An 18,529-nucleotide genomic window follows, 5' to 3' on the forward strand; every position below is an offset into this window, starting at 1 on the left:
ATTCTTCTAAAGATTCAATGAAAGCCCTATCAAAATTCTAACACTTTTTTTTTCAGAAATGAACAAACTAATTCTAAAATTCATAGGAAATTACACAAATAGCCAAAACAATCTGGAGAAAATAGTACAAAGTTAGATGACGTCACACCTCTTGATTTCAAAACTTACTGCAAAGCCATTGTATATAAAACAATGTAGTACTGACATAAGAATAGATATATAGATAGATGGAATAAAATTGAGACTCCAGGAATAAACTCTCACATCTATGGTCAATTTTTTTTTTGTGCAAGAATGCTAAAACTATTCAATGGGGTAAAGGACAGGTTTTTCAACAAATGGTGTTCGGTAAACTGGATACTGACATGCAAAAAAATTGGATCTGTACATTATCTCATACCGTATACAAAAATTAGTTCAGAAAGGATCAAGTACATAAACATAAGAGCTAAAACCATAAAAAAAATCTTAGAAGAAGATATATGTGTAAATCTTTGTGACCATGAATTAGGCAGTGGTCTCTCAAATATGACAACAAGGGCAAAAGAAACAAAAAGAAAAGAAAGATAAATTTGATTCCTCAAAATTAAAAACTCTTGTGCATAAAAGCGCTTATCAAAAAAGTGAAAAGACAATGCACAGAACGGGAGAAAACATTTGCAAATCATATATCTGATAAAGGATTAATATCCAGAGTACATGAAGAACTTACTGCTCAACCACAAAAATACAAACAGCCCAATGAAAAAATGGGCAGACTTAAATAGACACTTCGCCACAGAAGATATACAAGTGGTTAAAAGACACATGAAAAGATGCTCAACATCATTCATTATTAGAAAAATGTAAATGAAAATCACAGTGAGATACCACTTCATACTCACTGGGATGCTATAATTAAAAAACAGACAAATGCCCTGATGCTCAGGTGTGGCTCAGTCATTTGGGCAAGGTCCTACAGACCAAAAGGTCACCAGTTCAATTTCTGGTCAGGGTACATCTCTGGATGGCAGATTCAGCCTCCAGTTAGGGTGCATACAAGAAGCAACCAATCAATGTTTCTCTCCCTCTATTTCTCCCACCATTTCCCTCTCTCTAAAAATAAATAAATAAAATCCTTTAAAAAACAGACAAACAGAAAGTAAGTGTTGGTGAGAATGTGTACAAGTTGTAAACCTTATATTGTTGGTAGGAATGTAAAATAGTTTAGGCACTGTGGAAAACAGTTTGGCTGTTCATCAAAATGTTAAATATAGAATTACCATATAACTCAGCAATTCCACTCCTAGATATTTATACCCAAGAAAAGTGAAAATGTAGGCCCGAACAAAAATTTGCATGTGAATGTTTATCACAGCATTAGTAATAATAGCCAAAAAGCAAAAAACAAAACAAAACAAAAACAAACAAACAAGTATCCATTAACTGATGAATGGATAGACAATATGTGGAATATTCACATAATGGAATAAATTTGGCCATAAAAAGGAATGAAGTACTGATACACCCTACAACACAGATGACTTTTGAAAACACTATGCAAATTGAAATAAGGGAAACACAAAAGGCCACATATTGCATGATTTCATTTATTAGAAATGTACAGAATAAGGTAAATCCATAGAGACAGAAAGCAAATTAATGGTTGCTAGGGTTTGGTGGAAGGGAGGAATGTGGAGTAATTGCTTGAGGGGGTTAGGGTTTCTTTTTGAGATGATGAGAATGTTTTGAAGTTAGTGGTGATGGGTGCACAGCATTGTAAATACACTAAAAGGCACTGTCCATTAAATGGTTTAAATGGAAAATTTTGTGTTATATGAACTTTACATCAATAAAATGAACCTTTCTGAGTAACATTTTTGATAGATTGTGACTAGTCAGACCCAAGTGAGAATCATTCCTATTTTGGTGCTCAGAATGAGAACTCTAGGTAAAAAGCACTTTTTTCTTTCTTTCTTTTTTTTTAATTAAAAAAAAAGATTTTATTTATTTACTTTTAGAGAGAGGGGAAGGGAGGGAGAAAGAGAGGGAGAGAAACATCCATGTGCGGTTGTCTCTTGCACCCCGCCTTACTGGGGACCTGGTCCACAACCCAGGCATGTGTCCTGACTGGGAATTGAACCAGTGATCTTTCGGTTCTCAAGCCAGCACTCAATCCACTGAGCCACACCAGGCATGGGAGGAAAAAAAAGCACTTGTTTCAAAATACAGTAAATATATAACTCACACTTCTCTGGATGAGTTACATATTACAAAATCATAGAGAAGCTTTAACATTTGTGGTAAGGCCTACAGGCTGGGTGGTAATTAGAAAGGGCAGGGGAAAGGAGAATGGCTAAGACAGAAAAGGCATATATCATTCTACAAGTCAGATAGAATAATATATTTATTTTATGTTTTGAAGCATTCTCTACTAGAGATGACTGCATACTCCAAAATCCATTTTCTACTTCTTATCTTGTAAAAGAACCCCTGATTTTTTACCAGGGTGTATGGCTGTGTAAAAATTATGTCTCCCACTCTTCCTTTCAGCCATTTGTGGCTTTGTGACTAAGTTCTTCTCAATGATATGTAAATTGCAGCATGTTTGCTTCTTTGTAAACATGGCCAAAGAGATCACCACTCATTCCTTGTCTTATCCATCTTTCTGATGGCTGACATGTGAATTTAATGGCTGGAGCTACAGCAGTCATCTTGACCATAAGCAGTAAGCTAACGGTTGTAGAGAAAAAAGAAGATAGAAGGATGTCCATGATGGATCCTTAATGAACATGGAGATGTCTTAACAGCCAAGAAGCTTCTGTTCCTAGACCATCTCTAAATGAGATAGAATGAACTTCTATATTGTTCAAGGTACTATTATTTTGGATTGAATGATTATCACAACAAACTTTTCTTTTTTTATTTTATTTTTTTATTGTTCAAATACAGTTGTCTCCATCTTCTCACCACCACTTTCCCCTGCCCCCCTCCCCCACCAATCCTTTCCAACTTTGGCTTTGTCCATGGGTCCTTTATATGTGTTCCTTGACTCGACCTTTCCCTTCCCTTTCCCAGTCGCCCCAACTTTTCATTTTTATTAAATTTATTGGGGTGCCTTGATTAATAAAATTACATAGGCTTCAGGTGTACAGTTCTATAATACATCATCTATATACTGCGTTGCATGTTCACCAGGCAAAGTTGAATCTCCTTCTGTCACCATATATTTGACCCCCTTTACCCTTTACTACCACCCCTTTGCTCCTCCTTTCCCTCTGGTAACCACCATGCTGTTGTTCGTCTATGAGGTTTTGTTTGTCTTGTTTGTTTATTTTTTACTCTCAGTTTTATATCCCATGTATGGGTGAAATCATATGGTTTTTGACTTTTTCCTGACTTATTTCACTTAGCATAATATTCTCAAGATTCATCCATGTTGTCACAAATGGAAGTATTTCATCTTTTTTCATGGCTGAGTAAAATTCTGTTGTATAGAAGGCCGAGGGACATCCTCCCTAGTGGGGAAGGCCTTGTTGCCCTTTGTTCCAAGGCTTTTATTGAAAAACTTATCAGTGGGCTAGGTAACAGGAATGCATACGTACACTCGTTACATTAGCATGTTAAGTTTCACAGAGAATAGATACTTTTTAAGAAAAGAAGTGACAGGAATTCATTGATTTACATGGGTCCAAGAGGAGACCAGTATAAACAAAAGAGGATGAAGATAAGGGCAAGCACCCTAATAAGAAAAAAAAATTCTGTTGTATGTATGTCCCATAACTTCTTTATTCAATCATCTATCAAAGGACACTTTCATTGTTTCCACGCTTTGCCCACTGTGAATAATTGTCCAGTGAATATAGGTGTACATATATCTTTATGAATAAATGTTTTAATTTGGGGGTAGTTACCCAGAAGATGTATAATCTCATGAATCACCTTATTTCTTTTCTATTTGTCACAAAACCAGCCATGTTCCAGATGGAATTTGCTCTATGAACCTGGGCCTTGGAGTGAAGATAGCATGAAACAGAGTCACAACCTACCTATGATAACATAAGCAAGAAACACAGCTTTGCTTGTTATAGACCATCAAGTTTTGGGGGGTTAATTGTTATATAGCATGACTAGCTCAAATTGACTTATATAGATCCCAGTGTGAAGAAGATACTGACTACAAAAATGAATGAGACATTATTTACATCCTCAAGAACCTCATTTTATAATAGGGAAAAAATACATCAAAATAATTATAAGTAATATGTTGAAAGCTCATAGGACATGTGGAAAGTACTATGATTACACTGAAGAAAGAGAGACAAATCTTATTTAAGGGATTTCCTTCATGCAGGAAATGACACTGAATTTGAATTTGGAAATCTATGTAAGAGTTCAAAGATTTTTTGAAAAAAAAAAAAGGACATCTTAGAAACAAATACCATATTCAAAAGTAGAGAGGTGTAAAAAGAATTTTATTTTATTTATTTTTATTTTATTTTTTTTCAAATTTTTATGAGTTTATTTGAGCCACACTGACAACAATTACTGGGAAGCAAAACCTCAACAGATTGAGAAATTGCTCCAGAAAACAGCAGTTTTGCACCTTACTTTACACATTACAATCAAAAGAGAACGCATAATTGAGTTAGAATACATGAAATCTATTGATGATAGATTAGGGAGGCTGGGCGGGGGCAGGAGAAAGCAAAGGGGGGAAGCCCCTGGGATTGAATAAAAAATAAAAAGATGGCCACACACTTCTTTTACACAAGTGGTATAGGATAGTTAACAATCAACAATTAACATAACCATAACAATGAGGGGACTTGTGGTCTCCCCATGGTGCAGTGCCTGTGCTTTGAGGGATCCAGAAAAAGGAAATTTGACATTCCAAATGTATGTTATCACAGATGCAAAAAGACAATAGGCTCAATTAAGGTAAAGATGGACTTTTGTCAGGGAAGATTCCAGCCTTGGACATTACTGCCCACCATGACCTACTTTTAGTTAGAAAGTTTTTAACTTCACACCATATTATGTGGTTACTGTAACACTCTGAGTTTGCAAGGCCATCACTCAGGCTTCCCCTGAGCTTGTCAGCTTAGCATTTTCATCCGCAAATATTTAATTTAATATACTAGCTGGCAATTACCTAACAGTTACTTTCTAATTCTAAAACAACATTGTAAATTATAATAATGATATAATTATACAATTTGAAAAAATGTAACTGGCAATTTCTGGAAGAATTTAATTTTTAAAGGAATAGCAAGAAGCATGATGTATTTTTGGAGGTCTAATATCTGTGCAGGCAACTATAATATGGGGTAAAAATTGAGAGATGAATGTGGAAAGGTTGTTAGAAACTTTCTTATACATACAGTTCTAGATACAATAGAAATGACAAAGTATATTTTATTTACAGTACTCCTAGTTTTAGCAGAATTGTTATGAAACATTTAATTTCTTGTTTGTGTGTGTCCTTTCTCATATGTGGAATGCCCACTTCAAATACTGTGAAAGGTTACTTAAGGGTCTGGTCCCTAATGACACCTTTTACTTCCATCCATCAGACTCCAGCTGGAGGGAGGTCACAGAACTAGCACTGGACAGTTTCACTTTAGTGGCCTATAAATCAAATTCCTCCATCCTGAAGATTGTGGGCTCCAGATCATTTTGGGCTAAGTCCCTTGGAATACTTCCTCCCATTATACAAATTCTAAAGAAAACACACACACACACCCCACAGAGTCTTAACAGTTTCATGTTTACTAACCTGTTAACCAGGAGCTTATGGCTCAAGGTATCAGGTAGCACTCAAATATTTACCTCTCCTCACAGAATCCTATTGAAATGACACAGTAAATAGTACAGATAAGATAAATTGATTACAGCTTTGAGAAGGAAGCACTCCATGGGAACAGATATTTGTATAGATTTTTGGAAGATGGAAGGGAGATATAGTTACATTGATAGATATACCAGGGCAGAGGAAATCATGACCCAGAAAACACACAGGAAAAAGCTACTGAGAAGGTTGGCATTTTCCATCTAGTAAAGAGGAGGCATGAAAAGCGGGAGTAGGTTGCTGGACAGTTAGTTGTTCAGGAAATTAATTAAGGAACCTTCCATAGAGTAGCTTGCTCAGTCAATAGGAGAATGAAAATGAAATCCCACACAAGCAGTCAGGTTCAGGAGTTTTGGAGAATAACCACTCCATATTGCTCATCACTTACCATGTTCCAGGCACTGCTTCTGGTGCCAGGCACATAGCAGGAATGTCTCAGCCTGCACTCTCATAGAATGCCTATTCTCAATGGAGAGGCGAACAAGAAACAAATCATCCGATAAATATACACATAGAGGTATAATGATAAGCAGGCAAGAAGGCTAAAGAGGGGCAGAGATATTGTTATAGGCAGGGAAGTGAGACAGGGAGGGCCTTTCTGAGGACATGACATTTGAGCAAAGCCAAATGGAAGTTCAAAGAATGAACCGTGTGATTATCTGCAGCAGGTGGTGCAATGATCTGGATGAGGGAGGTTTTGGGTTTGAGGATTATCAAGGAGGCCATGTAGCTGGAGCAGAGTGAATGAAGGATAGAGGTCAGAGAGAGAGCCAGGGCCAGATCCCGTAGGATTCTAAAAGCGAGGGCCTAGACTACTATGTTTTTCTAAGTGTGATGAAAAGCTGTACAAGCTCACATCTTTAAGCATCACTCTTTATTTGGAGAACTAGCTGTAGACAGAGACCCAGTGGAAGTAAGAAACCAGTGAGAAGGTTATTGCAGGAGTTGAGGTCAGAGAAGATGGTGACTTCAGCCAGGGTACAATGATGATAGTGATGGGAAAGTGTTGGATCTGAGATACATTTTGAAGGTAGAGCTGATAAAATTGGTTACTGGGTTGCTTGCAGGATATGAATCAAGGATAACTCACACCAGAATGAGAAGTCTGAAGGCTTCAGGAAACAGGTTCTAGCAATATAGTTAGAGTGCCTGGATCCTGCCATACCTCAGGTCTGAAGATGAGGACTGTGTAAAGGTTCTGGTTTTGCTAAAACTTCTTTAGTAGATTGATAAAATATTAAAAACTTGTGAATAACGTCAGTCTTTAGAAATACCCAAAAGATACATGCAATGCTACAACTCCTACTTTTGCAAAAAAGTTGTGGATATCTGGTGAAATGTGGTTGTTTTATTGATAAACATAGTGGAGTTTTTGTTTTTGTTTTTTCACTCTGTAACAGTGGCTGGTAACACTGTTGAATAAAGACTGGGTCAGGACAAATTATTATCCAATGCTGGGTGGATGTTCTTGCAGGCCTCCCTCACTCAAGCCTTACTTATCTAAAGAATTAAACGGCCTGGACATTATGGTAACAAGGTTTTTAAAGATGAGCTCAACAGAAGGGTGCTGAGCCATTATGGTCCCACCTCAATCAATTCCCTTATCAACTGGATTGACCTCAGGGCAGCCAGTCAAGGATAATCCGTCCCTCTCAGATTCCCTGCCTGGTACCTTCTTGCCCATATCCTTGATTCCAAACAGGTAGGCACACAGTTCCACGAAGGCAATGGCTTTTTAAATACAAATTGTGCTTTGCAACAGCATGAATATTGGTGGAAATACTCACCCTTGGGAGATGGGAACTAGTGGATGAATTCTGCTGCCACCTCCTTTGAGTGGGCAATTCTGAGAGGTCCTGGAGGGGTCACCTCTGTTGCTCACAGTAGTGACCTCAACAATGCACCTTGATATTGGCCTTCCTTCCTTCCTTCCCTCCCAGTTTCACTTTTCCTTCATTCTCACCACTGCTTCCTGAGGTCATCTCCCTGGCACGTGCACGCAATCCTTGTATAGTGCCCTGCTTCTGAGAACTCAAGCTAAGGCAGCTGTTCCTTAATAATCCAGCTACACCCATCATGGCAAAAACATCAGTTTGGAAATAAATATTTTGATTTTCGGCATTGCCAACATTTGGCTCTGTTGTAAAGCAATTTATGTACATCCATTCACATATTTTTTTTTCTCTTCATATGTTTGTTATTGTGAGCTCAGAGAGAGCAATTAGGTTTAAGGCACTACTAATGTAAAGCAAATTTAACTCCAAACTTGAGTGACTTATTATCAACTGTAGGATCCCTTATTTCAAATGCATTATATATATGTATGTACACACACACATACATACAGAATTTCAAGTGCACAAATTTTATTTAGTTGGGCAATATATCACATCACAAAGTCTGATAACTTCCAACTTAAAGAAATTGCAATCTACCTGTAATAACTCACAATTGTGAGGCATGGTTAATCATTACATACATTTGACAACTTTGTGAAGTACACACGGATAAAATATTTACTCTCAATTTTGAGATTATCAAACTAGCAGAAGGGACTTAGGGTCTTTCCACCAGGGCTGGCAAGATTGTTAAAATACACACAAACCATGGGAAAGGAAAAAAGGTTGGGCAACCTAGTAAAGTGGAAGAAACCTTTCACTCACTATTTTATTAAGAGTTGTTTTTGAGTGTTTTTAATATTCCAAGCAATATACAAGGCACTGTAAGTATAATGATTGTGGGAAATAAGTTGTGAGAAAAGTTGGAGAGGAAAAGAAAGCAAGTTCCTGGGAGGGAGATATTACAACAACTCCAGACTTCAGTACAGCAGGAGTCTGTAACATTACCATCACCATTAGGGGACATAGTTATATGGACCAAGAGAGCAGTGATTTTCAAAGTAACCAGTCAAATCAGTTTTAGTACCTTGGCAACCAATGGAGCAATCATTTTTTAACCGGTCAATTACATGTATTAATTAGACAATTTGATCAACATTTGGTATTGAGATGGATTCAAAATTGGTAGATGCAGTAAAACAGATTGGTTTGGTAGACATTTTTCCTTGAATGGAGTGGTCGTTTGAGTGATTTAGAAAGTTGATTTTAGAAAATTTGCAAATTACTGTGGCTATGTGTGTCATTATTCCAGCTCAGCAACTATGTGACCCCTAAGGCCTTCTTTGTAGCTCATTCAAAGGGAAATAAATAATGATGACTAGATTGTCTTCAGGGGTTTCATGAGTCAGCAACTAAAGCCTATTAATTCTTCCACACACAAAAAAACAGCTTTAGACATCTGGGTTTTGGAAAGGAAAAGGAGGAAGGCTATCTCTTGGATTTTATCAGCCACTATTCTTCTACAATAGTGTTTACCCAATATTTACCTTGAAAATCAGGAAAACCCTGCTGTTACTCCCTGTCACCTGTTTACTGAAGGAGCTGAATTCTGAGGCATTCCAGTTCTTCGCAGCCTGGATTGAAAATTCATATCAGGTTTCAGATCATTGAGCCTTCCCAGGTCAAGAGCGGCTTGCTGTGCAAAGGTCAGTTTTATAATTTTACTCGGCTTTATCCCCACCTGTACTTCATGCCTATATCCTTTAGTGAAAACTGCATTGCTTTGACATTGAAGGTTACATGCAGGGAGGCAGAGCAGCTGTACTCCCACCCTGAGTTGGGACAGATAATGGATCCTGAAGAGCAGGTGTCCAACTGACCAAGGTCATCGAACAATGACTCAGTGTAAATATCCAAATTGCAGTTGTGGACAAACTCGGCACATGACAGGTGCAGCTGATGAGTGTCTTTTTGTCTAGCTGTCACAGTGGTCTAAGGACAGGGAACAAATCAAATGAAGAAGCCTGTGTCTGCCTTAGAAGGTTATGTCTTCACTGTAGCAACCAGTAAGTTGGCATTACTGATGTGTTTAGACGATTTTGTTTCTCAGGAGTTATTCATTCAGGGAAAAAATGGAAAGTGTAAAGATGAAGTCAGTTTTCTCTTGACATTTCCAAAGATGAATACTTGTGAAGGACAAGCAGGCAATCTCTTCTTAGAAACAGTCAATCCAAAGAACCTAGAAAGTCCTTCAGAGTTGCAAATAGAGGATCACAACTTCAAACAAACAAACAAACAAACAAACCACAAGTAAAAAATAATCAGAAGACTCTTCTCCTGGGAAGGAACAGAATTATAACCAATATATTACAAGTGCATGGTTCTCAGCACTATATTGAACTTTCAATTTGAGACAATGTCTGAAAATCAAAGTCAAAGGCATCTAATAAGTGCAAGGTATGAATGATTAAAGTTACAAAAAATGAGTTTAAGTTACTAGGACTTTTAAAAATAGAGTTATAAGAGATTTAGAAAAACCCTTGAATTATACAGGTTTAGGGTGCATATATTTAAATAGTTTATAGCATCTTTTTCTGACTTCATAGCTGAAAAGTCTAATATAATGTTAAATGCTTGATGTTAAATCTTTAGAAAGTGAATGAGTGTAAACTTAAGTTGCTTTATATTTTCAATGTAATTAAGAGGTCAGCAAATGTTTACGTAAAGGAATATATTGAGAGAAAAACAACCATTGAAAGGCTGAGGGTGTACAGATCAATATTGGTGTATAGTATTTTTCCCCATGTCACAAGTGTGAAAGCTGAAGTTACATGAGTTATTCAATGTTATATCATTAGAGTGAAAGAGGCCAAATTCAAAGTCATGTCTTTTTACTGTTAACTCAGTCCTCTTGTTACTTTACTACAGTGCCTGAGGCACTCTGAACATCAAAAAAAAAAAAAAAAAAAAAAAGTGCTTCCAGGAAGTTCTGAGTCCAATGGGGCCTGCTAGCTTCTCCTCCCTTTAGACTCACTGCAGCAATAGTTGTGTGGGAATGCTTGTTCTCTGTGTCTAGAATACAAACTGTAGCCTTTTCCTCTCCCTGTAAAGATATGGGCAGCCAACAAATATATTTTTGAGTACTGCATGCCAGACATTGCTTTAGTTGTTGGGGTACAGAGTGACTTATTCCTTGCCTCAAGGGACTTTTATACCAGTGGGGAGATGACAATCAACAAGTATCAAATAACTAAATAAATCAATCTTATCAGATTCTGATAAGGGTTAAGAAGAAAATAAAATGGGGTAACAGTTAAAAATAACTAGCATTGGCAGCTTAATGTAGAACTGATGTAGGCTGGGTTTTCAGCTGGCTGGTGGCTTCACAAAGCAGGAAGGCTGTAGAAACAACAATAACCATACCCAAAATTGTAGCTCAAATGTTAGAAATGGCAAATGATGAAATGGGCAATAAGATAACATTTCCAATATCCATTACTATTGTGGATCAGGTAACCAACCCATCCAGTGTTTTGAGCTTGGGCTGAGAAATGTGGACGTGCAGAAGAAAATGTGACAGCTTCTGGGTGGAGGGTGAGGATGGGTTTTCTTAGGAGAGGTAGAATAATGGTGGTGCTGATGTATTGTATCACCTCCTAAACCTGAAATTATTTCACATTATTAAAAAAGGGAGGGGAGCATAATGGTTGAGACAGCCAACATTTTTGTAACGAAGCAAACATTCTATATAAATTAACACATGTACAAGGATTACCTTACATAGACTATTGTCCATGTTTGACAAATAAGGAAACTGAGGTACAGTAGCTTTCCTGTGAAAGGCTAAATAATGCTCCCCTATGATGTCTAAGTCCTAATCCTTGGAACCTGTGAATATGTTATCTTACATGGTAAAAGGGACTTTGCAGATGTGATTGAAAAAATTTGAGATGAAGAAATTATTCTAGATTATCTATTTGGGTTTACCTAATGTAATTATAAAAATCCTTAAAAGAGTCAGAAAGAAGATGGAAGTCGAGTCTGAGTGATGTGGCCAGGAGCCAAGAAATGCAGGCAACTTATAGAAGCTGGAAAAGGCAGGGAAATAGATTCTCCCCTAGAGCTTCTGGAAGAAATGTCACCTTGATTTTAGTCCAGTGAAACTGATTTCAGAGTTCTGGCCTCCAGAACTGTAACATAATAAATTTGTCACTTAAGTCACTAAATTTGTGGTAATTTGTTACAACAGCAATAGGAAATTAATATATTTCCCAAGGCCAGGGACCTACAAAGTGTCAGGGCCAGGATTAAAATTGAGGCAATCTGGTGTCAGTGTTTAGAGATTTAACCACTGTGTTATAGGGCCTCTTACAGGCAGAATAAATTTCCAGGCTGAATGCAAAATATATGTCTCCTAGGTTTTCCTCGTATGCTCATAATTCCAGGTTTTCAGAGAAACTTAAAAAAAAAAGAGAGAGAAAGAGGATCATATACCAGAGGTACACAGCAGTCCCTTTTAATGCTCCATGTCTTCAGTCCTGAACCCAAGAGATCACTAAATAAACATCCCATTTTAAAGATGAGGAATTTGAGGGCTAAAGAGTTGTGATTTTGAAGTTACTCAACTGGTCGGTGAAACAAACAGCTAGTTACACAAGGGGGAGGTGGTAACATGGAGAAATCCACTGCTTTCAGCACTTGTATGGAACTCAAAGAAGGGGGCAAGTGAGGACCAAAGGATCCAGGTTTCCTGAAACCTGTGTTTCTCATTACTCACAAAGAGTGGGAGAAGAAATGTGAATTACACATCTGCCCAATATAGTACCTCTAAAAGAATTCAAAGTTTTCACTGAATCTTTAGCCCCTTATTATATCCCCAAATATTAGCCACTTTGACATCCTGACCGCTGTCCCCAGTTCTCTAACACAGCATCTAATACAGAGTGGGTGCTCATAAATATTAGTTGAATTAATAAAAAAATGTTTATGACAGCATCCTTAGACCAGTGTTTTCCCAAATTTAAGGAGCGTGCAAATCTCCTGGGAACCTTGTTAAAAATGCAGATTCAGAGTCAGAAGTTCTGGTTGGGGCCTGAGGTTGGGCATTTCTACCAAGTTCCCATGGTCTGTATTTTTCAAGGTCCCTGAAAATGAGGCTTCCTTATCCATATACAAAATACAAGTCATATAAAGTTTGATCATTCAATGAAAGTTTGCAGAGATGACAGGATTTTTTCCCCCTTTCAGGCACCCCTACCCTTCCAATAAAGGGAGCAAATTAGATGCCAGGAATCAATGGAAAGAGTTGGAACAGTGCCCCAAATATCTGTTCCTTGCGCTCTGCTCTGGTCTTCCAGAAGCAGGGAAGGGTGTAATGAGAGGAAAAAGGGAAGTGCCCAGAAGCTCTCATGCCTCCGTTTCTCTTCCATTTCCAGTCTTTAAGGAGCATCTGCCCTGTTTGAACGGTCAAAGTCACGACCCAAAGCTCGGAAGTGCAGTGCCGCGCCCCCCTCCACGCCCTTGCCCGGGCGGAGACGGCCGACGCGCGTGCGTGCGCGCTCAGTATAAATAGATCCCAGGAGCCGGCCACTGGACAGGCTGCGGGCACCGCGGCCATGGCGGGTGAGGATCATCAGTGGCCGAGCAGCATCCTCTACAACATGCTCATGAGCGCTAAGCAAATGCACGAAGCTTCAGAAGTAAAGGAGGAGCCGGAGGCGCGGTTGAGGGGCCCGTGCCTGGGCTGCTCTTGTGGCGCGGAGCCCCCGGCGGGCAGAGAAGGGCAGCAGAACAGGCGGCCACTGGCAGTCCTGTACCGCTGCTGCTTGTGCGGTGAAGACCACCCACGTCAAGGCAGCATCCTCTACCATATGCTCACGAGCGCAAAACAAACGCAAGAAGCTCCCGAGGGGTCCAAGGCACGGCTGGCGGGCGTGTGCTGGGGCTGCTCCTGCGGCTCGGATACCCCCGCGGGCAGAGAGGGGCTGCCGGACGGGCAGGCCACGGCGCTCATGTACCGCTGCTGCTTTTGCGGTAAAAACCACCCACGGCAGGGCAGCATCCTCTACAACATGCCCACGAGCTCAAAACAAACGCACGCGGCTCAGCCGGGAGTGCTGCTGGGGGCCCCCTGGTGGAACCCCTCGTGTGGCGCACAGCGGCGGGTGACCCTCAAGAGTCCACAGGTGGTCTGCGAGGCAGCCTCCGCGAGCCTCTTGAAGACGATGCGCTTCGTCAAGTACTTACCCTGTTTCCAGGTTCTGCCCCTGGACCAGCAGCTGGTGCTGGTGCGCAGCGGCTGGGCGCCGCTACTCATGCTGGAGTTGGCCCAGGATCGCGTGAACTTCGAGACCATGGAGACCTCGGAGCCCCGTCGGCTGCAGAGTATCCTCACCGCCAGGCGGCGGGAGACCGCGGGCGACGAGCCGCAGTCTCTCCGTAGGATGCAGCAACACTTGGTGCAGCTGACAGAGGCCGGGCGTTTGCCATCAGCCACCGAGGTCCAAGCTATTAAGAGCTTCCTTGCAAAGTGCTGGAGCCTGGGCATCAGTTCCAAGGAGTACGCCTACCTGAAGGGGATCGTGCTCTTTACCCCAGGTAAGGGCGTCGGCCTCGGGCTCTGGGTTTTCTCTGCTCAGTAGGGGATTGGGCAGTGCCTACCAGGGCTCAGGCACTGAAGAGCTTTCAGTGGTCAGGGGGGTGTCTGGGCAAAAGTGAAGAATGGCGACTAACTCAGCACAGTTGTGGGAGCTCCAGAAACCACTTCTTGTGGGTGGGCTGCTACCAGAAACTCAGCCTAGAGGAGGGGGATACTTTGTTGAGGTTTCTACTTTCCTTTCTGCAACTTTATGTCACTCTACAAAAGTCTGTGCCTTCAGGGGACATGGGTATTATTCTTCCTCTAGTCTTTTAAATCCAGTAGCATAGCTTTCAAAAAGTTTGTGTTTACTGCAAAGTCTGCACCTTTTCTTTCTGAAACCCCGTTCTGAAATTTACTAGCCCCCTTCAGTTGGAGGAACTCTATTAAGGCTGGCAAGAAAGGAAACATTTATGAAGTACCCATAGAGAGACCATCCCCTTTGGACACTGTCAGGCGGGACACTGGACTTAGTGTTTCATTGGTCTTTCTCTGAACAGTCATTTTTATGGTCCTAAGCAGCTGCAGTATCCCATCTTCCAAGTGCCTGTGAGTATCAGGCTAGCAGAGGGGCAGAAAAATGACACACCTGGGACTGTGAGCAGAAGCACTGTATTTTAGAGCTTGAAAAGACTTTAGAGACCTCCTAATCAAGTCCCCATGGCCTCTGTCCCATTTGCAGATTAGGTAGTCTAGTCCCAAGGGACCTTACTGCAAAGTAAATGGCCAGTGAGTTGTGGAGCATGGGCCTCCTCTGTCCTGGGCCCAATATTTGTTGGGTGCTGGACCCTCTCCTCCACTCAGTGCAGCCAGGTCATGGGAGGACATCTACCTGGACAGCCTAGAACCTAGTCTCAAGTATGCCCTACTCCTAATGTTATCTTCAACTAGAATCCTCCCGGAAGGGCCACAGTGGGCAGGAAGTTTCCAGGCAGCTTGCATTGGGATAATTTTCATAACATTTTTTTTCCTGACACCAAGAGTCTCAGGTTATGTCCTTACCTCCTGCCTAGCATTTTTGAATGGGTATAAAGCAGTGTTTAGTGGGAAAATGATTCATTTACAACTCAAGTACATTTCAGGACCTAGAGACCTCAGCTCATCCCAGCGATCATTGTAGGTAACATTTTGATTATGTCATTGTCTTCCAAACTTGCCTGTGCATTAGGAACACTTGGGCTGGGTGGAATGGGGCGGGGCTTGTTTAAAGCCTCCTTAGGCACCGCCCCTACATATTCTGATTATGTGGCTCTGGTCCAGGGCCTACAAACCTACATTCATAGTAAGTGTCCCAGGTGGTTCTTAAGATCATTGGGAAATAGTATACTCACTCCTTCAGCCTGTGTTATTAAACATCTACCATGTGACTTGTCCTGTTGGAATACAAAGATAAGACAGAGACTAATTTCCAGAAGTTTACATTTCACTTGTTTCCCTCTTTTCCTCCACCCTGTTTTGTGCACTTCTTTCTCTCTCTCCCTACCTCTCTCTCTCTCTTTCTCTCTCTCCCTCTCTCTCTCACACATACACACACACACACACACACACACACACACACTCCCTTATTCTTGTTCTGCTTTTCAGAATCCTCCCCATAAGCTGAGTATGTTTAAAACACAAATGCACCTGTATTGGCAGGAAAAGTGAAGCCTGTTAAGTGTGTGTCCTTTCTTTGCTGTTTATTCTTTTGTATCCCCTGATCTTTATGTTCCAACTTTTTTTTTTTTTTTTTTTTTTTTACTGTGGAGTCCATCTATCCACCTTTCTTTCTTCCCTGAATTTTTTTTGAAGGCAAGCCTTCTTTGGGGGGAAAAAGCCACTTTAGAGGGGAGTGAGGTGGAAAAGGGGGTGTGTGGTATGAAAGGAGACAAAAGTAATGTAGAGTTCACAAGATAAAGTTTTAATGAGCCATGAATCTGACCTGGAGGAGCTTTTTGTTTCTGTGGAGTTTCATGCAGAAACTCTTTTACCCTTATCAGTGAAATTCAAACTCAATAAAATTGGGTCCCAAGCCTGGATAATGAGCTGTAGGTAGTAGGGGATGTTAATGTGTGGACTGGGGTAATCAAAATTGAAATACAGATTAGAGATGCTCCTTTGTTTCTTTTTTTGTTTGTTTGTTTTTGTTTCAATTCATTGATCAAATTTGGTACTTCTCTATAAAGGAATGATTCATTTATTCCCATTATTATTTTTTTTAAAGAACACTGACTGGTTCTGTTACTCTGTGAGGATTAGCTTGGTGCTTTCAAAATATTTCTCAGTTGTATTTTATAGAAAAAGAGAAGGAAAATTATTGCAATCATCATTGACATCACTTAAACAGAATGATAAATCAGTGATTAATTAAATGTAAGTTGAAGGGCTTTACAGTAATATCATGGAGGATCAAAGGACTTTAAAAAGCAGCCTCCTCTTACCACCTTCTTACATTTACAGGCACTTCATCTTTCCTGCATTGTATTTCATTCAGTTTTTCTTGGGTTTCACACCAGACAGCAAGAAGGTCATGTGTTCTCAATTTGAAAAGTTACTTTTGAACCATGTTGCAATCCATGATGTTTTCATGTTGACTTTTTAACCTTTTAGTGGCTGTAAAGCAATGCTTTCAAAGGCCTCTTACTTTAATTTTTTTTTAAAAGAACCTTTTCCAGCACTCATTAGAACCACTCTTTTTTTTTTTTCACACCTTCCCCAATACAGAAATCATGGTACAATGAGCTAAGTGGCTGGTGTTATCCCTTAAATTATTACAGGACTCAAGACTAAAATCAGGCTGCAGGCAAATAATTAAGACAAGACTGGCAAGACTGTGAGCCACAGTTTGTGCCTGTGAAATTTACCACCATTGGTTGGATAATTATTATAATGGTGGAAAACTCACAGGAGGATGGTAAAATATTTGTCAACTGACAAATACAATGGCCTCTTTCCCACAGGTAAACAGTAAAGTGCTCACTTCTTGAAATAATTTTACTTTCTTTATAGTTGCACAGATAGTGAACTGGAGCAATGATTTATTGAACTATATTCTGCTGTGGCATTGAATTACATGTGTATTTGTTGGCTCAGGGCCAGTAGTTTTTAAGTGTGAGGATACAAATGTAGTGGATGATAAGTAAGAATAATTATGTAATGTTTCTTTCTTGAGAGCATTGCTTCTGAAAACTTAGAACTGGTTTGTCATTTATCCTTGCTCTAGAAAGTCCTTTTCAACAGGAAGCTTGAGCTCTTGTTTAATTTGGGAAGAGGAATAAATGGATATATTTAAAAATCTAGCAAAGGCTCTGGCTGGTGTGGCTCAGTTGGTTGGGTGTCATCCTGCAAACCTAAAGGTCGTAGGTTCAATTCCCAGTCAGGGCACATGCCTGGGTTGCAGGTTCTGTCCTGGCTGGGGCGTGTACAAGAGTTAACTGATTGATGTTTCTCTCCCTCTCTTTCTTCCTCCCTTCCCCTCTCTCTAGAATCAATAAAAGAAAACAATTTTTTAAAATAAATAAAAAAGCTAGCAAAGGATTCTGTAAATAAACTGTTAATAACAAAGAGATTTTTCTCTGGTTTTCTCTTCCAGACCTGCCAGGCCTGCAGTGTGTGAAGTACGTTCAGGGACTTCAATGGGGAACTCAGCAGATCCTCGGCGAACACACCAGGATGACGCACAGGGGGTTCCATGCCAGAGTTGCTGAACTGAATAGTGTCCTTTTTGAGCTTAGATTCATCAGTGCCAATGCCATTGCTGAACTGTTCTTCAGGCCCATCATCGGCATGGTCAGCATGGATGATATGATGCTGGAGATGCTCTGCACAAATTTATAAAGGCATCTGTGGGCCACACAAGTGCAGTTCGCCATGAAGAAAAGATAAGGAGCTGTGTGTAGAAGAGTGTAAAATAGCGTAAACTAAACTTTCTTAGTATTTTTACATGCATAGTATTTTTGTATCCAGTTAAAGAAAAGCTTTAGTTACAGACAATTAGAAAATCCCCTGTTTCATACTGCTTCACTGTGAAGGAAAACATTTGCAACAGGTAACATAGCTCTGTACACCTTTAAGGAATGAACAGGGTACTATACTAATAAGCTGTTTTCATGAGTTTAGTGACTCTCCATGGAATCTGCTAAAATCAAATTTTTAATAGTGTTTTAATAAATGTTAAAGTGTTAACCACTAACTTGATTGCAAAAGGTTTCATCATGGTTTAAGACTTCAAAAAATATTTTAAAA

General features: G+C 39.9%; 1 protein-coding gene across 1 annotated transcript; it reads left to right on the top strand.

Moving 5' to 3' along the window:
- The first annotated feature begins 13,283 nt into the window (after positions 1 to 13,283).
- Positions 13,284 to 18,121, top strand: NR0B1 (nuclear receptor subfamily 0 group B member 1). The gene is made up of 2 exons (XM_054566420.1): positions 13,284 to 14,265; positions 17,877 to 18,121. The coding sequence occupies exons 1-2, from the start codon at positions 13,284 to 13,286 to the stop codon at positions 18,119 to 18,121; spliced, it is 1,227 nt and encodes a 408-aa protein (XP_054422395.1).
- The last annotated feature ends 408 nt before the right edge of the window (positions 18,122 to 18,529 follow it).

This window comes from Pteronotus mesoamericanus, unplaced genomic scaffold, assembly GCF_021234165.1.
Source record: "Pteronotus mesoamericanus isolate MK-2021 breed Mesoamerican mustached bat unplaced genomic scaffold, CSHL_Meso_final contig_173, whole genome shotgun sequence".
NCBI classification, from domain to species: Eukaryota; Metazoa; Chordata; class Mammalia; order Chiroptera; family Mormoopidae; genus Pteronotus; species Pteronotus mesoamericanus.